Below are 20,055 nucleotides of genomic sequence, written 5' to 3' on the forward strand. Positions count from 1 at the left end.
TACATCAGAACATGCACATGAAAGCCTTCATACTGTCACAAACAAACGTTGATCAAATCGTGAGTTACAGGGGGCGTTCGCTTCTCTCCTATTTACTGTTACATCAGAACATGCACATGAAAGCCTTCATACTGTCACAAACAAACGTTGATCAAATCGTGAGTTACAGGGGGCGTTCGCTTCTCTCCTATTTACTGTTACATCAGAACATGTGGTTTCAGAAATAGACATTGGTTTCAGATCAGACTTGGGCTTGTTGTATTGGGGAGATCAAAGAAACACTGCAGACACGAAATTGAAAACAAAATTACACTTTGAATTTGTTATACTGCTAAATCTCACTGGTGGTAATATGGTAATAAGATGGTGTTATATTTGTGTTTAATTGTTTGTTACTGTGTCCCTACAGCAGGTATGACTTTTTTTAACGAACTTTGAGCAAACTTGCGTTTTCATTTTGTTAACTGTAATAAGGGGACGAGGTGGGGGTGGGGGGCTTGTTTACAAATAAGGGCCACATTTTTTAAATGCTGAACAAAAAAAATGCTGTCAAAAAGGAGAGGGCTTATTCACAAAGACATGGGCTAATTTCTTCGTTCCAGCCAGTGCACCAAGACTGGTATATCAAAGGCTGTGGTATGTGTTATCCTCTCTGTGGGATGGTGCATATAAAAGAATCCTTGCTGCCTTAGGACAAATAGCCGATGATTAATTAATCAGTGTGCTCTAGTGGAGCTGTTAAACAAAACCAACTGTATCTCATTCACCAAATCAGTAAATCAGTTTATGACAGGTAACACATTCAATTCTACGCTTTAAGTTATTTTTCTTCACCAAATCAGTAAGTCAGTTTATGACAGGTAACACATTCAATTCTACGCTTTAAGTTATTTTTCTTCACCAAATCAGTAAGTCAGTTTATGACAGGTAACACATTCAATTCTACGCTTTAAGTTATTTTTCTTCACCAAATCAGTAAGTCAGTTTATGACAGGTAACACATTCAATTCTACGCTTTAAGTTATTTTTCTTCACCAAATCAGTAAGTCAGTTTATGACAGGTAACACATTCAATTCTACGCTTTAAGTTATTTTTCTTCTCTCCACAGGTTTTGCCGTTACTGCGGATCTTGTACGAAGCCCAGGAGAGGAATTCTCACCATATCTACATGGCACTGATCATTCTACTGATTCTCAGCGAGGACGACGTCTTCAACAAGGCTGTCCACCAGATTGTGAGTATCCCAGAGTAAAATTCTAATAATACTGGTATCATCCCAGTGTCCCAGAGTAAAATTCTAATAGTACTGGTATCATCCCAGTGTCCCAGAGTAAAATTCTAATAGTACTGGTATCATCCCAGTGTCCCAGAGTAAAATTCTAATAATACCAGAGTAAAATTCTAATAGTACTGGTATCATCCCAGTGTCCCAGAGTAAAATTCTAATAATACTGGTATCATCCCAGTGTCCCAGAGTAAAATTCTAATAGTACTGGTATCATCCCAGTGTCCCAGAGTAAAATTCTAATAATACTGGTATCATCCCAGTGTCCCAGAGTAAAATTCTAATAGTACTGGTATCATCCCAGTGTCCCAGAGTAAAATTCTAATAGTACTGGTATCATCCCAGTGTCCCAGAGTAAAATTCTAATAATACCAGAGTAAAATTCTAATAGTACTGGTATCATCCCAGTGTCCCAGAGTAAAATTCTAATAATACTGGTATCATCCCAGTGTCCCAGAGTAAAATTCTAATAGTACTGGTATCATCCCAGTGTCCCAGAGTAAAATTCTAATAATACTGGTATCATCCCAGTGTCCCAGAGTAAAATTCTAATAGTACTGGTATCATCCCAGTGTCCCTGAGTAAAATTCAAATAATACTTGTATCATACCAGTGTCCCAGAGTAAAATTCTAATAGTACTGGTATCATCCCAGTGTCCCTGAGTAAAATTCTAATAGTACTGGTATCATCCCAGTGTCCCAGAGTAAAATTCTAATAATACTGGTATCATCCCAGTGTCCCAGAGTAAAATTCTAATAATACTGGTATCATCCCAGTGTCCCAGAGTAAAATTCTAATAGTACTGGTATCATCCCAGTGTCCCTGAGTAAAATTCTAATAGTACTGGTATCATCCCAGTATCCCAGAGTAAAATTCTAATAGTACTGGTATCATCCCAGTGTCCCTGAGTAAAATTCGAATAATACTGGTATCATCCCAGTGTCCCAGAGTAAAATTCGAATAGACTGGTATCATCCCAGTGTCCCAGAGTAAAATTCAAATAATACTGGTATCATCCCAGTGTCCCAGAGTAAAATTCGAATAATACTGGTATCATCCCAGTGTCCCTGAGTAAAATTCGAATAATACTTGTATCATACCAGTGTCCCAGAGTAAAATTCTAATAGTACTGGTATCATCCCAGTGTCCCTGAGTAAAATTACAATAGTACTAGTATCATCCCAGTGTTTCTATTAGTGCTAGCATTATCCCAGTGTCCCATTGTAAAATTACAATAGTACTGGTATCAATCCAGTGTGCCAGAGTAAAATTCTATTAGTACTAGCATAATCCCAGTGTCCCATTGTAAAATTACAATAGTACTGGTATCGTTCCAGTGTGCCAGAGTAACAGTCTATTAGTACTAGCGTAATCCCAGTGTCCCATTGTACAATTACAATAGTACTGGTATCGTTCCAGTGTGCCAGAGTAACAGTCTATTAGTACTAGCGTAATCCCAGTGTCCCATTGTAAAATTACAATAGTACTGGTATCGTTCCAGTGTGCCAGAGTAACAGTCTATTAGTACTAGCGTAATCCCAGTGTCCCATTGTAAAATTACAATAGTACTGGTATCAATCCAGTGTGCCAGAGTAACAGTCTATTAGTACTAGCGTAATCCCAGTGTCCCATTGTAAAATTACAATAGTACTGGTATCGTTCCAGTGTGCCAGAGTAACAGTCTATTAGTACTAGCGTAATCCCAGTGTCCCATTGTAAAATTACAATAGTACTGGTATCGTTCCAGTGTGCCAGAGTAACAGTCTATTAGTACTAGCGTAATCCCAGTGTCCCATTGTAAAATTACAATAGTACTGGTATCGTTCCAGTGTGCCAGAGTAACAGTCTATTAGTACTAGCGTAATCCCAGTGTCCCATTGTAAAATTACAATAGTACTGGTATCGTTCCAGTGTGCCAGAGTAACAGTCTATTAGTACTAGCGTAATCCCAGTGTCCCATTGTAAAATTACAATAGTACTGGTATCGTTCCAGTGTGCCAGAGTAACAGTCTATTAGTACTAGCGTAATCCCAGTGTCCCATTGTAAAATTACAATAGTACTGGTATCGTTCCAGTGTGCCAGAGTAACAGTCTATTAGTACTAGCGTAATCCCAGTGTCCCATTGTAAAATTACAATAGTACTGGTATCAATCCAGTGTGCCAGAGTAACAGTCTATTAGTACTAGCGTAATCCCAGTGTCCCATTGTAAAATTACAATAGTACTGCTATTTTCCCAGTGTCCAGACTAAAATTCTAAATCATAGAAATGCACTTTTCGAGAAGAAAACAAAACTGGATGATATATTCAAAATGCTTAAACATTAAACATATCTACTTGAAATTGCAGCTTTCAAAAATGAAAGAAAGATATTAAAACATTTATCGTTTGGCTCACATTTTTTTTTTCCATTGCAGGTGATAAAATCTGTCCCATGGTTCAAAGAGAGGCCACTGTCGGAGATAACTCTTGGTGGACTACTTATCCTGGTGGTTATTCGCACCATACAGTTCAACATGGCTCGTATGAGGGTGAGTGTTCAGATTGTGTAATACAGACAGTACTACACGAGTGGCTGGTAGATACCATTTTTCTACTCCTAGAGGTTTAAATTTAAAACATTTATGTAATTAAAAAGAAACTTTAATTCTCTGTCTTAACCACTGGATTTTTTCCACGTTTCATTAATAAACTATTAACATCATCAGGAGAAGACTGAATATAAAAAAACTAGGGACTACAGCATTTAAAAGCGAGATCAAAACAGTTCAGGTGAAAAGCTAAAAGTTCAAAGGGCAATCATATCATATATGATTTGTATAGAAATTTTACCTTGAACATTTCAGTCTATCTTCTCATACAGTTTTGGTTTGTCAGTTCTGAAACTTGGTACTATGACATGACCTAAATAGTGCTATACTTGGTAAAAAAAAGAATTGTTTTGTGTGAATGTATATCACTGAGTCAGATGTACAAAGATATTCAGACAACTCTGTTCCCAAATGATAGAGGTTATCTACAACTGACAAAATGACACATTAAATAGTGGAGTTCCATAGGTCGAGAGCTGTCTGTATTTGATGAGTTGACTGTTTGTGTTTACTCTACAGGACAAGTATCTGCACACGAACTGTCTCGCGGCCCTCGCCAACATGTCGGCACAGTTCTCCGATCTTCATCCCTTCGTCGCACAGAAGATCATCAGGTTTCATAGTCGTTCGTTTGTATCACTTCAGTAGAAATAATATCACACACAGCCCAAGGACTGTTCCAGAATTGATCTGGGGGTGGGTGGGGGAGGGGATTTGGAGAATATTCAACAAGCTACTCGACAATACTGTTTATCTTGCACGAGTGAATTGATGTTCTTTCCGAGCCTTTGGCGAGTGAACAACAACATCAATTCACGAGTGCAACATAAACGGTATTGCAGAATAACGAGTTGGATATTCTATTTATTACCCATTATTAATCTTTATAATTTTATGGAAAATTTTCAAACGATATTGTTATTGAAAACAAGAGACAGCTTTGCGTCATAGCTGTGACATACGTATTGCTGATGACGTTAAAAAAAGAGAGGTTATGGTTGTTCATTGTTGCCTGACAGTTGTGACATCAAAGCCTATAGTGAAGCACTGATTATGACATCAACACATATCTAGGGGAAGAATTGTTTTTTCTTTCCCTAGAGAAAGATCACATTTTTCTTTCTCCACTTCTCTGTGCCCAAATGGGTAATAAAAGAGGCACCATCAGCATTTATATCCAATAGCCGATGATTAATCAATCAATGTGCTCTGGTGGTATCGTTAAACAAAACAAACTTCAACTAAACACACTGAATAACTGTTTGTGTTGATGGGTAATTTGAGATGTAGTCCTCATCTGCTAATTGATTCATCAAATACATTTTTAAAATACACAGTACTCCGAATAACCAATGTTATTCACTAGGCTCAAAGACTTGAGTAGTTGTATTATCTCTTGCATACTACATTGTAGATTAAGTTAAATTGTTAAATTCTGAATTCTATTTGATTCAGACTAAGATTTTTTATTATGTCTATTGACATACAGTAGCCAACAATTGATAAGTCAATGTGCTCTAGTGGTGTCGTTAAACTAAGCAAACTTTAAACTGTTGAATACTAAAATGTATTATCTCTTAGAATCTCGATTTTAGATTAAGTTAAATTGTTAAATTCTGAATTCTATTTGATTACAAAAATAAGACATTTTATCATGTCAATATTGAATACTAAAATGTATTATCTCTTAGAATCTTGATTGTAGATTAAGTTGAATTGTTACATTCTAAATTCTATTTTATTCAAAGACAAAGAAGTTTTATGATATCTATTGGATACTAAAATGTATCATCTCTTAGAATCTCGATTGGGTATTAAATTAAGTTGTTACATTCTGAATTCCATTTTATCTTCCATATCAACATTCAACTATCGTGTGAATATGCTGAATGTTATTTTGGTTCTCTTGCCGTCTGTTTAACCAGCTATGTAAAAAAAAAAACATGTACGCCTTGTGGAGCAGATACTAGATTGTGTGTTAAATTCTGGATTCCATTTTGTCTTCCATTAATCATTCAACTGAATGTTATTTGCTTTCTCTCTCAGCCTGTTTGCCCAGTTGTGTAAAAAACATGTACGTCTAGTGGAGCAGATTCGACAATCAGCGACAAACTCCGACCGAGGGACCGAGTCAGAAGATGACATGGATCATGACTATGTACGTATTTGCGAGGATCTGGCCCCGTGTGGATAAAACTATTAGTGTCTGGGTCTGGGATCAATCCCCATTGGGGGCTCATTGGGCAATTTCTCGTTCCAGCCAGTGCACCATGACTGGTACATCAAAGGCTGTGGTATGTGATATCCTGTCTATGGGATGGTTCATATAAAGGATCCCTTGCTACGAATGGAAAAAATGTAGTGGGTTTCTTCTCTATGACTCAAAATAACCATATGTTTGCCATCCAATAGCCGATAATTAATAAATCAATGTGCTCTAGTGGTTTCGTTAAAACAATTTTTTAAGTTTTTTTATTAGTGTCTAGACTCAAGTCTTTAATAATGTTTTATAATTAAATTTCCATTACATTAATTACAACTTAACATCATCCCATCGCTCCAGCCATATGCAACATGAGTTTGCAAGTTTATAAATGCATTCAGGCTACACCTCTGGTAGGCGCTTCTTCCCATGACCCATTTTTGTTTTGGGGTTTTTCTTTCTTTTTCTCTTTTTTTTTCAATGAGGATGAATGTAAAAATAACGTCATATCTCATGACATCACTTTATATTGGTGCTTTGTCTTACTGAGCATTATTGTTCAAGGACAAAAATATGAACTTTTAGAGTTATTATTAGTATGTATGTTTGAAATTAATTCTAAGTACTGTCTGTTTATTTCTTTACGTTCATCGGGGTATGAACAAAAACATCATTACCATACTTCGCCAATTCACAGTTTGCAGATGATTTCTTTTTCATACCCAAATGAATGTAAAAGAATATCTTAGAATTAACAGACAATCCTTTAGTGACTTTATTGTCATGGTAATGCTTAGTGTATATAAAAGATCCCTTGCTGCTAATTGAAAAATGTAGCGTATTTCCTCTGAATACCACAAGTCAGAATTATTAAATGTTTGACTTCCAGTAGCTGACGATTAATACATCGATGTACTTTAATGGTGGTATTAAAGCAATATTTATTCTTTCTTGCAACGCATTGCTTGTTAGTCCACGACAGGTGCATCTGGAGGGGACTACGGGTTTCGTCTCTGTCCTGTCTGTCTGTCTGTCTGTCTGTACCACATATAGTTTCTGGATGGGGTTTTTTCCACAGTGCCTCAAGATTTTGAACTGAAATAGATTTTTTTATGTAAAGTTGCAGATCAGGTTTAACATACTTGGGAATTTATTCAAAGGCCATAACTTTGTAAAAAATGGAATTTGTTCATGTTTCATCCTTGTTGTGAACTTAGAAGATTGGTTGGGTCCGGTAGAGGACAAGTTATAGGGGACATGTTATAGGAGACATGTATAGGAGACATGTTATAAGGAACATGTTATAGAGGACATGTTATAGGAAAGATATACAGGGGAAATGTATAGGGGACGTGTTATAGGGGACATGTTATAGAGGACATGTTATAGGAAAGATATACAGGGGAAATGTATAGGGGACGTGTTATAGAGGACATGTTATAGAGGACATGTTATAGGAAAGATATACAGGGGAAATGTATAGGGGACGTGTTATAGGGGACATGTTATAGAGGACATGTTATAGGAAAGATATACAGGGGAAATGTATAGGGGACGTGTTATAGGGGACATGTTATAGAGGACATGTTATAGGAAAGATATACAGGGGACATGTTATAGGGAAGATGTACAGGGGACATGTTATAGGTTATAGGGGACATATATAGCTTTAGCAGTACTCTGGGGACAAAGCATAGTCCGCTGGTAAAGTGCTCGCCAGATGTGTCGTTGGTCTAGGATCGATCTCCATCGGTGGGCCCATTGGGATATTTCACGTTCCAGCCAGTGAATCACGACTGGTATATCAAACACCAAGCTTTACCACTGGGTTACGTCCTGCCCATCTAGTGATGTCGTTAAACTAATTAACTAATTCAGAATGTTTCTTCTCTTCTCAGCTTGCGGATCTGAATGTTCTGGAGGAGGTGATCCGCATGGTTCTCGAGATCATCAACTCCACGCTGACCACGTCGCTACAGCACAACCCGAATCTCATCTACACGCTGCTGTACAAGAGGGACCTGTTCACGCAGTTCCGGACTCACCCCACCTTCCAGGACATCATCCAGAACATAGACACGGTGAGTTATCTCCCTTTAGTAGACCTGTTCACAGTTCCGGACTCCCCCCACCTTCTAGGACATCATTAAGAAAATAGACATAGTGAGTTGTCATCATCCAGAACATAGACACAGGCATGACAATCTTCCGCGGAAATCCGCAGATTTTGAAAGCCATTTAGGTCGTTTCTGTGAATCGTCCAAATCCGAGGAGTTTTTATCGTGGGGGTGTAGGTACCTTTATTTTGTCACTCCGATGGTCTTAAATACATTTTTCTCAATATTTCTAATCTGCTTTCATGCCGTGTTGGGTTACTTCATGCTTTAGACCTGTAATCGAGACCAGCCACTTGTAAAAAAAACAGGCTTTGGTTCGACACTATAGCATTCCATACATAAAATCACTAGCCATTGGATGGGCATAATGAAATGAAACAGATTTGACCAATCACAAGAGCCGTGATGATTGCACTACTTAAAGCTTTTCATGGTGGTAAGCATGTGAACATGATTAATTAGGCTAAATTAGGTAAAATTATTTGCTAAGGAAGAGGAATCGCGAGTTCAAGAAATCGACAAATTAGTGAAAAATAAGTTTAAATGGACATGGCTTGAAAAAACTGTGAAACTTGACATCAAAATCGGAAAAAACATTGAAAACATTGTTGACAGCTTGGGCAATTTCATTAGAAAATGTGACATTCCGGGTAAGGCACTGTGTGTTTACTGTAATGACTTGATTAATTACGGTTCACGAGGGTGTGTTGCACTCGTAGAGCATGCTACCAAAGTAAAGAAACATTCCGGGTAAGGCACTGTGTGTTTACTGTAATGACTTGATTAACTACGGTTCACGAGGGTGTGTTGCACTCGTAGAGCATGCTACCAAAGTAAAGAAACATTCCGGGTATGGCACTGTGTGTTTACTGTAATGACTTGATTAACTACGGTTCACGAGGGTGTGTTGCACTCGTAGAGCATGCTACCAAAGTAAAGAAACATTCCGGGTAAGGCACTGTGTGTTTACTGTAATGACTTGATTAATTACGGTTCACGAGGGTGTGTTGCACTCGTAGAGCATGCTACCAAAGTAAAGAAACATTCCGGGTAAGGCACTGTGTGTTAACTGTAATGACTTGATTAATTATGGTTCTCGAGGGTGTGTTGCACTCGTAGAGCATGCTACCAAAGTAAAGAAACATTCCGGTAAGGCACTGTGTGTTTACTGTAATGACTTGATTAATTACGGTTCACGAGGGTGTGTTGCACTCGTAGAGCATGCTACCAAAGTAAAGAAACATTCAGTGAATCTAGATATTAGGCGATCGAATTATTCACTCGGATCGGCTTTTTTAAATCGAGTTCTGCTACTGAAAGTGCAAGTATTGACGATAACTAAATTGGTCCTGACAGTACTTGTTTGTCACTTTAAGGTATGGTTAACTCAGTTTTACTGTCTGCCTGCCTGTATTGTTTATTAAGTTTTTGTAATTTTGAAAAGTTAATGTGCTAATATTATGAATTTATCTTTTAAAAATCTATTGTTCATGTTCTTTTTTTTACTCTGAAGTGCCAGGAGAGAGCCCCTGAGAGCATCAATTGAAAAACAAGTCCTGGGGTAGCACCCCCAAACCCCCACACGTGGAGGGGGGAATCCCCCTCCTCGACCCTCCACCCTCAGGGCCTTTGGCCGTCTACTGTCCACTTTGCACACAGTTCACAAAGCTTTCAGCTGATTTCATCAAGTGTCATTGTCATGCCTGTAGACAGTGAGTTGTCTCCCTTTAATAGTAATACAAAACATAGACACAGTGAGTTGTTTCCCATTAATATATCTGAACATACCCCACCTTTCATTTCATTTCAACTTATTTTCATGCTTATATCGAATTAACGTTCAAGCACGCTGTCCTGGGCACACACCTCAGCTGTCTGGGATGTCTTGGTTGGTAGTGGTTAGTGAGAAAGAAGAGGGTGTAGTGGCCTTACACCTACCCATTGGGTACTTAAGAACTCAGTCTGGGTTGGAGCTGGTACCGGGCTACAAATCCTGTACCTACCAGCCTGTAATCTAATGGCATAACCACAGTGCCACCGAGGACGGTATACCCCACCTTCCAGGACATCATCCAGAACATAGACAGTGAGTTGTCTCCCTTTATTAGATCTGTTTCTGGACATACCCCACCTTGCAGGACATTATTCAAAATATCGACACAGTGAGTTGTCTCCCTTAATAAATTTCATTACAGTTTCAAACACACCCAGTTTTTGAGTACATCATACAAACGTCACAGACAGATGAATAGTTTTTTCCATTCTTTTCAATCAAAGAATATTACTGACGCAGTTGGAAGTACCATCCATTTCCAGAAGATTATAGAAAATAGACCAATGGTGTTAAAAATTATTTTCATTTACCTTATTCTTACTGTGTCATTTCTTTCTTCTTCTTTTTTCATCAGATTTTGGCGTTTTTCACTGCCCGTTTGGAACAGAATGGTAAAAACATATCACCGTCCGAAGTGTTGGAAATTATTAACGAAGGTGCCATACAGTTTAGAAAGGACAGATTAAAGGTAATTGAGTATCACTCACTTTTTGAGGGTGGGAAAGGGGCTTTGTTTCATTATTACCCTCTCATGGTTCCTTTATTCAGTTTTGAGGGGCCGTTTAACAATTAGATATACACCAGAAGGTGCCGTACAGTTTAGAAAATTCAGATTAAAGGTAACTGAGTATCACTGGTTTTTAAGGCGGGGAGGGGGCTTTGTTTCATTATTACCCCCTTATGGTTCGTTTATTCGGTTTTGAGGGGCCGTTTAACAATTAGATGACACCAGAAGGTGCGGTACAGTTTAGAAAGGACAGATTAAAGATAATTAGTATCACTAAGTTTTTAAGGGTGGGGAAGAGGCTTTGTTTTATCATTACCCATTTATGGTTCGTTTATTCGGTTTTGAGGGGCAATTCAACAATTGAATGACATCAGAATGTTTTTCGGAATTTTCTGCAATTCTAGATTTTTAATCAGTACAGTGTTTCCAGCTCAGTATCTGACCACCAATATTACAGTGTGGTGGGTGGGACTTAACCATTCGCTTAATGCGCGGTCGGTCTAGGATCTAATTTTTAAGATGCATGTTGACATTTAAATCCGCTGAACACATTGCAACACATTTATCAAGTTTACAATTCACATTATCATTCATTTACAAACATGTGGGAACGGGACGTAGCCAAGTGGTACAGCGCTCGATTGATGCATGGTTGGTGTGAGATCGATCCCCATCGGTGGGCCCATTGAGCTATTTCTCGTTCCAACCAGTGCACAACGACTGGTATATCAAAGGCTGTCCTGTCTGTGGGATGGTGGATATAAAAGATCCCTTGCTGCTAATCGAAAAGAGTAACCCATGAAGTGGCAACAGCGGGTTTCCTTTCTCAATATCTGTGTGGTCCTTAACCATATGTCCGACGCCATATAACCGTAAACGCCATATAACCATAAATAAAATGTGTTGAGTGCATCGTTAAATAAAACATTTCCTTCCATATAACCGTAAAGAAAATGTGTTGAGTGTGTCGTTAAATAAAACATTTCCTTCCTTCCCTTGGTGTTTTTTTGTAGACTACTTTCGTCTCGGTAACCACTTTTCTTCTCGTTTCTCCCAGTGCACCACAACTGGTCAAAGGCCGTGGTATGTGCTTTTCTGTCTGTGGGAATGTGTATATAAAAGATCCCTTGCTGCATTAGAAACAAAATGTAGCAGTATTCTCTGTTGACTACATGTCAGAATTGCCTAAAATGTTTGACATCCAGTAGCCAATGATTAATAAAAAAAAAATTAATTTGTCTTCTTTGGTTTTTTTCTTCCAGAAATTCCCGGAGCTGAAGTTCAAGTATGTTGAGGAGGATTCCCCGGAGGAGTTCTTCATCCCATACGTGTGGTCGCTCGTCTACCATGTGTCTAACATGTACTTCAACGCCACGCGCATCGTCCTCTTCTCTCTTTCCACTACAGACACCTGATCGTCGCAGCGCTCCAGTCACATTGTATACGATCTTCTTGTAGACATTAATTTTTGATAAATCTCAGATGTGAGGAAAATCACACATCTCAAAATGTTAACCTGAGGAAAAAAACACACACCTCAAAATTATCGGTAGACTTTCGTTTTTAATAAATCCCAGATGTGGGGAAAATCACACGTCTCAAAATATTAACATGAGGGAAAAAACACACACCTCAAAATTATCAGTACACTTTCGTTTTTGAAAACCCCAGATGTGGGTTTCTTGTAATTTAGGGGTGTTCAGAGGCGAAGTTGTGTTCCTCAAAAATGAAAGTCTGGTTTTGTAAAAATATAATCTCTTTACAGATCTGACGAGGTGCTGCTACAAGTTGTGGGGGAATATACTTACAGAATATATGAGGAAATATTGTACTTGTGAGGGAATACATGTATCATATATACATTTTGTATTTAACTATAAACACAGTATCCTGAATATCGTAGATGGCCAGGATTTAATATTAATTGGATATAAGCACAACAATAAAAAGTTAAAATTAAAATATTTATGGTATCAACACCAAAACCATGAGGACTAGAGAAGTATGTTCCATTTTTATGTTTGAATTTTCCAGAAACAAAATAATGGAACTGTTAAAAAGGGAGGGGGGCGCATATTTCACCCTAACCCGTTCCAATTGCATCTCTCCCCCTGCCACCACATCCCCCAAAACACATTTCTGATGATGTTATCCACCCTTTGTATCTTTTCAAAGGCCAGTACATATTAATTTCAACTGTTGAGAAAAATATTTACAAAAAATTGGGGGGTTTGGGTTTTGGAATTTTCATGTTTTAAGATGCATTTTGACATTTAAATCCGCTGAACACATTGCAAAACATTTATCAAGTTTACAGTTCATATCATTCATTTACAAACACGCCGATACTGTTTTCATCGATTCATATCAGTGTTTTCGTACTGATAATTGTGTGTGTAATTTGTATTTAAACAACACACAGTTGATGAGAATTCAGGTGACGGTTTCCTTCAAAAACTTCTGTGGAGAACAAAGTACCGTTCGACTTTCTTTACCTGTGGTAACGACATGGTGTAACCTAAATGACAGTTCTCAACTTACTTTGAAGTCTGACCTTGACAACAGGCACGGGCTGGGCTCTAGCCACCAACACTCCCACCCACCCACCCCACCCCGTAATAATTCTGAATGAAAAATATTGGTAGTAAATCTTACTTGTAGAATGCAAGAAATTGCTGTTCAGGATATCTAGTTTTAAAATCTTTCCTCTCAAATCTCCTTAGAAACTTTGCTTTGCACCCGGGATCTCAGTCAACCCCTCTCTCCCCCCCCCCCCCCCCCCATGTCTGCTTGCTTCTACCATACCTGGACAATCCCTTATTTTACTTTGGTACAAGCAAGACTGAAGAAGTTTGTTTTGTTTAACGACACCACTAGAGCACATTGATTTATTAACCATCGGCTATTGGATGTCAAACATATGGCCAGTTTGACACAGTCATAGAGAGGAAACCCGCTACATTTTTCCATTAGTAGCAAGGGATCTTTTATATGCACCATCCCACAGACAGGATAGCACATACTACCGCCTTTGATATACCAGTCGTGGTGCACTGGCTGGAACGAGAAATAGCCCAATGGGCCCACAGACAGGGATCGATCTTAGACCGACCGCGCATCAGGCCTGCGCTTTGCTACTGGGCTACTGCCCGTCCGTCAAACAAGACTGAACCGTGAATCATTAGCTACCCGTCTCGTGTCCATTTCCAGCATTGCAAAAAAAACTGACATTTTACTAAAATCCAAGTACATACACAGACAGGGTAAATAACTGTACTGTCCGAAATAACTTTTGTGGATGTAAATAATTGTTCGCAAAAATCTGTATTTGCTGACGAAGGTTATGTGGAATTGTATAAATTATAAATGGCGTTATTTATTTTTCTAATGTAATATACAGATTTATTTGTTGTACAGAATGTAAAAACAATTTGTTATTAGTCCATTTTTGTGGTTTTTTCTTTCCTATTTGGGCAAAACGATTGCATACAGTGAAAATGTTTTTGTAGTTTGATGCTAGTGTGGTGAACATTTTCGGGGGTTTTAATTGGGTGAATTGAAAGAAAAAGCTTTTTTTCTTGTTTTCTTTACAACTGATGGGTAAATGTTCAATAGACGTACCTGTATATAAAGTCTAAAATTATGTTTTGGATTTCGATGTTAGAATAGTGAAAATTGTTTAGTGGTTTCATGTCCATTAAACATAGAAAATTGTACTAGTCATGTACTGACAAATATTTTTGAATGTTTTAAGAACATTAATTTTCTAATCACGATGTTTATTGATGCACAAGTCATAATTTCCTGCTTTTACTTTCTTTTGTTTGGGGGTTTTCTTTCAATAGGTGACAAAGTTTATTAATATACAATTGGCACTAGTTCATTCTGTTTTTAAAACTGAAAATGTGATTCAAGTCAATGTGTGTGTGTGTGTGAGAGAGAGAGAACGAGAGAGAAAGAGCACATGAGAGAGAAAGAGCGAGAGGGAGGGATAGAGAGAGGGAGGGATAGAGAGAGAGAGGGAGGGATAGAGAGAGAGAAGAAGAGAGTGAGTGAGAGACCGAGACAGTGTGTGCACAACAGCATATGATTTTGTGTATTTACACAAAATTTAATTTTCAAATTGTATAATTAAATCTTAATCATGACAAAGTAATTTCTTTTTCAAAGTGAACTTCTGCCTCTTATGAATAACTGTACATGTCAATATATTATGATATCCATCATATTATAGAGGTGATATATGTCTACAATATTGTATATAAATATAAATAAACTTTGAATATTAAATCGTTTTGATTTTGTAGCTATTGCAACCTTTATGCTAGAAAGTGCTCACCTGTGGGTGGTCTGTCAGTGGACCCACTGGGTTATTTCTTCTCTCTTCTTTCCAGTTCCGCACAACTGGTTAACAAAGCCTTGGTATGTGCTGTCCTGTCTGTGGGATAATGCATATGAAAGATCCCTTGTTGCTGCTAATTGAAGAGTAACTCAATTTCTGCAACTTTTCACACCCTTTTTTTTCTTCTTCAAACCCCTTTAACATTTCTCACTACCTTTTTTTTTCAATTTTTCTCATTTCAAACCCACTCTGTCAAATTCTTGCAACATTTCACCCACCCTTTTTCAAATTCCTGTAACATTTTGCATCCATTCTTTTTCAAATTCCTGTAACATTTTGCATCCATTCTTTTCAAATTCCTGTAACATTTTGCACAGATTGTTTTTCCAAATTCATGTAACATTTTGGACTGCATTTATTTTCTTCAAATTCCTACAATTCACATTCACCTTTTTTCAAATTCTTGTGTTCACCCCCTTGTAAAGTTAGTTTGTTTTGTTTAACGGCACCACTAGAGCACATTGATTTATTATCGGCTATTGGATGTAAAACATATGGTAATTTTTGAGTCAGAGAGGAAACCCGCTACATTTCCCCCCCCCCCATTAGTAGCAAGGGATCTTCTATATGCACCATCCAAGAGAGGATAGCACATACCACGGGCTTTGATATACTAGTCGCGGTGCATTGGCTGTGATGAGAAATAGCCTAATGGGCCCACCGACTGGGATCGATCCCAAACCGACCACGCATCAAGCGAGCGCGTTACCACTGGGCTACATCCTGCCCCCCGCCCCCTTGTAAAACTAGACTGGACAAACAAGAAAAACATGAAGAATTCAATTGAATTATTTATTTTATGTTTTGAGCGACAGCCGACATCTATCGCTCACTTGATACGATTTGGGTACAGCACAATTAGTGTGTATTGTACGACAACCTGTATAGCAACCAGACAGTGTGGACTGGGAAGCTTTCCAGTTAAACTCGAATTATCTCCCTTTTAACCTGAGTTGTTTCCCCTACTCTGTAACAATGTCTTCCATCCAAAACATCAAATTATGGTGGTGTAATTTTTTTTTTTTTTTAATGTGTTAAGCAAGAACAGGCAAAGCAGTGTTTTGAAGACAAGTGGTTGCTTTGTACTGTATTAAGTAAATATTCAATATTTTATAACGTATACTGGCAGATCCCAGAAATTTAGAAATCGTAAATTTTGTTAGAGGAATCGAAGTTCTTGTACTGAACAGTTGGAGCATGTGCCCACCCTAGTCTCACTTTCCCAATCTGCTGATTTGAAAACACCCCAGTAACCTGAACAATGCTGCTTAAAACAAATACTATGATTTGAAAGAATACCTCCCTCCTCACCCAAAAAAAAAAGGAAACAAAAGAAAAGAAACGAGAAAACAATCTGAAATCAGAAGGCTGCTCAAGTCGCAGAATCTAGATGCCAGGTTTGGTTAACAGTTACACGATATTCAACAAAATGTTCCCTAGGTCATAGGTTTGAGTTATTTCGATCCCTATATCCCTATATCAACTGGAAGGCGAGTTTGAGTGACCTTCAACTGTATAGTTTAATTGGAAGATAACGAGTTTGAATAACCTTGAATTCTAATTTACTGGAAAATGACTAGTTTTACTGACCTTGAACTTTGACCTTGAATTCTGTAGTTTAATTGGGAGATAACGAGTTTGAACGACCTTGAACCCTATAATTTTAACTGGAAAGGCATCGAGTCCACACTGCCAGATTGCAGTTCATACTACATAGGACTGGAAATGCTGGTTGAATAACAATATTTACATAACAAAACAATGAGCCATATAACACACATACTTAAAACACACCGTAACAGAGGACTACAATACAAACATGTCTAACTCACGCACGCACGCACACACACACATACATTTAAATCAATATTAACACAAAAGACACACAATTAACACAGTAGTAAAACACAAAATAAACACACATTTGGTAATGTTGAATGATACAATACTGTTGTGAATATTTTTCAGTACTTGTAAAATTAACCCCAAAAATCACAAAGCGTGTCCAGAGCCGTACTAAAACATTTAGAATAGTACTAAAATACAAAATACTGTTTCAGTACTGTCGAACTTTCCAGTACTATCTGGAACATGTTTTATTATTTTTACAATAATTTTAAAACAAGTAAAAAAACAAAGTTAAAATTAATGTTAGGAATCAAGATTGACTTATCTGATTAATCATCATTTTAAATCTATCAATAAAATTTTAAACTTATCAATAAAAAGAAATTATTTTTAAAATTAAAAAAAAATTAAAACTGAAATTTGTGTTTCATTACCTCATACTGATTAAGTGTTAAATAAATAAATATGTTACTGTCGGCTATAAATTTAATATATAACGGTAAACTTTCCATTGATGTGCAAGCTTAGTTACTGACCACAGAAATAAAACAAAAAAACGGATCCTCTGTAAACTGGACCCTCTGTAAAGAAGTCAGAACCTCTCTAAACTGGTCACCTCTATAAAAAAAAACCCAGCAGAACATTTTACTTTATCTATTTCGAGGGTTTTACTGTTTTATTACATGGGCTACTCTTTTCGAATAGCAGCAAGGGATCTTTATATGCACCATCCAATAGACAGGATAGCACATACCACGGCCTTTGAGGTACCAGTCGTGGTGCAGTGGCTGGAGCGAGAAATAGCCCAATGGGCCCACTGACGGGGATCGTTCTCAAACCGACTGTGCATCAAGCGAGCACTTTACCACACCATATAACCGTAAATAAAATGTGTTGAGTGTGTCGTTAAATAAAAACATTTCCTTCCTTCCTTCCTTCCTTCGTTTACGTGGAAGTTGTGTAGCACTGCTTGGCACTGAAAATAACTCGGCAATTCCACAAACGAGGATTGATCCTACATGCTTCAAATATCCATACCGGTATCAAGGACGATTCTGTCTTTCACCTTTTTTCACTGTGACTGGGTCCGTGTTTATGCAACTGGGCCCTCAGTGCAATGATTGAAAGACTTCCAAGTATTTCAACCAATCATCTTGTATAATGGGAACAATTTACTATCTGCCCTGGATACTGGAGCCCAGTCCATGTTTATTAAAGACATTTATTAAAGACGCAGTCCAGTCTAGACTACTACGGCTGTAGTAATCTGAAATAACTTCAGGGGACCAGGTGGGGGGTGGGGGTGTTAGTAAAAAAATTAACAAGGGCACAGTGGTGAAAAAAAACACCCAGAAAAGATCATGTTTGTTTAACAACACCACTAGAGCACAATTATTAATTAATCATTGGCTATTGGAAAGTTAAAAAGTTTGTGTTTGTTTAACAATACCACTAGAGCATATTAATCATTGGTTATTGGAAAGTTAAAAGTTTGTGTTTGTTTAACGACACCACTAGAGCAGTTATTAATTAATCAACGGCTATTGGAAAGATAAAAGTTTGTGTTTGTTTAACGACACCACTAGAGCACATTTATTAATCAACGGCTATTGGAAATTTAAAAGTTTGTATTTGTTTAACGACACCACTAGAGCACATTTATTAATTAATCTACGGCTATTGGAAAGATAAAAGTTTGTGTTTGTTTAACAATACCACTAGAGCATATTTATTAATCAATCAATGGCTATTGAATGTCAAACATTTGATAATTCTAGCACAGTCTTAGAGGAAACCCACTACATATTTCTATTAGCAGCAAGATTTTTTTATTTTTTTTTATTATTATTTATATGCACTAACCAAGACAGGGCAGCAAATACCATAATCTTTGATATACCAGTCATGGGTCACCGGCTAGAAAGGGGAAGACAATTTCAGAGAACTGGTCCGCCTAGGACGTCCACTAATCAACATGATACATAATTAGTTCTGCTTTGTCCATAGGTGGTTTGTTATTCCCAGGACATTTTTTTTTAAATATATATTTTTCTCTTTAAAGGCACAGAGCCTAGTTTCAGCGTATAAAAATGGACACTAACTTTGGCTGAGTTACATACCTGTACAAGAGAGTGAAACAAGAGTCTGTGAAGCTGAAACGGTGGAATACCGTTAATAATAGACTAAAACTCAACTCCATAACAGTTACTTCTCAAAAAAATTAAATAAATAAATAACAAAATGCATTTTGTGGTATTATAAACAACACCAGGATGACCAGAAACACTTCAGTTGTATGGAAATGGATAAGCTAAACAATAAAATATAAGTAATGTTTGAATTCAGTGATCATAAACGGCTCTAATAGTGAAACATATGACATAGTTTTTAAAAACTAGGGTCTGTCATTTGACATTGTAATAATGCAGTAATCAAAAATATTTATAAAAACATTGTGCAACAGTGTTAACTAGAATTTAGAACAAATTACTGTTGTCAAAAGTTGTATAGTTCATAGTACAATAGGTTTCTCTGTACAACATTGTATAATACTGTAGAATTAAAAAACAATGCAACACTGTTGGTTAGAACAACTGTAACTGTCTTGGAAACTTGTGCAGCACATAGTTATAGTTAAGGCTGGTAGGTACAGGGTTCGCAGCCCGGTACCGGCTCCCACCCAGAGCAGCAAGTTTTAACTGACTCTGTGAGTAGGTGTAAGACCACTGCACCCTCTGCTCTCTCACTAACCACTAACAACTAACAACTAACCCACTGTCCTGGACAGACAGTCCAGATAGTTGAGGTGTGACCCTAGGACAGCGTGCTTGAACCTTAATTGGATATAAGCATGAAAATAATTTTAAAAGAAAGAAAGCACACGGTTTAGCTTAGTTTTCTCTTCATAAAAGTATAAAAACATTGATATACTATGTAGGTAACAACAACAACTATACCATAATTGTGTCAGAAGTTGAGCTGAAGCCTACAATACAAAGTATTTTCTTTTTTCAACCCATAGTATAAGTTAGTTTTCTTTTTTTCC

General features: G+C 37.4%; 1 protein-coding gene across 1 annotated transcript in view; it reads left to right on the forward strand.

Annotated features, from left to right (window-relative positions):
* The window catches only part of LOC121373668 (dymeclin-like), a 28,298-nt gene extending 14,570 nt beyond the window's left edge, over nucleotides 1–13,728 (forward strand). Inside the window, exons 10-16 of the mRNA XM_041500387.1 lie at nucleotides 1,110–1,235; nucleotides 3,705–3,818; nucleotides 4,398–4,492; nucleotides 5,925–6,036; nucleotides 7,980–8,162; nucleotides 10,607–10,720; nucleotides 12,022–13,728. Of these exons, the coding sequence (XP_041356321.1) occupies nucleotides 1,110–1,235; nucleotides 3,705–3,818; nucleotides 4,398–4,492; nucleotides 5,925–6,036; nucleotides 7,980–8,162; nucleotides 10,607–10,720; nucleotides 12,022–12,174 (897 nt within the window). The 3' untranslated portion in view covers nucleotides 12,175–13,728. The remainder of the gene's footprint in view (nucleotides 1–1,109; nucleotides 1,236–3,704; nucleotides 3,819–4,397; nucleotides 4,493–5,924; nucleotides 6,037–7,979; nucleotides 8,163–10,606; nucleotides 10,721–12,021) is intronic.
* The last annotated feature ends 6,327 nt before the right edge of the window (nucleotides 13,729–20,055 follow it).

This window comes from Gigantopelta aegis, chromosome 5 (genome assembly GCF_016097555.1).
Source record: "Gigantopelta aegis isolate Gae_Host chromosome 5, Gae_host_genome, whole genome shotgun sequence".
NCBI lineage: Eukaryota > Metazoa > Mollusca > Gastropoda > Neomphalida > Peltospiridae > Gigantopelta > Gigantopelta aegis.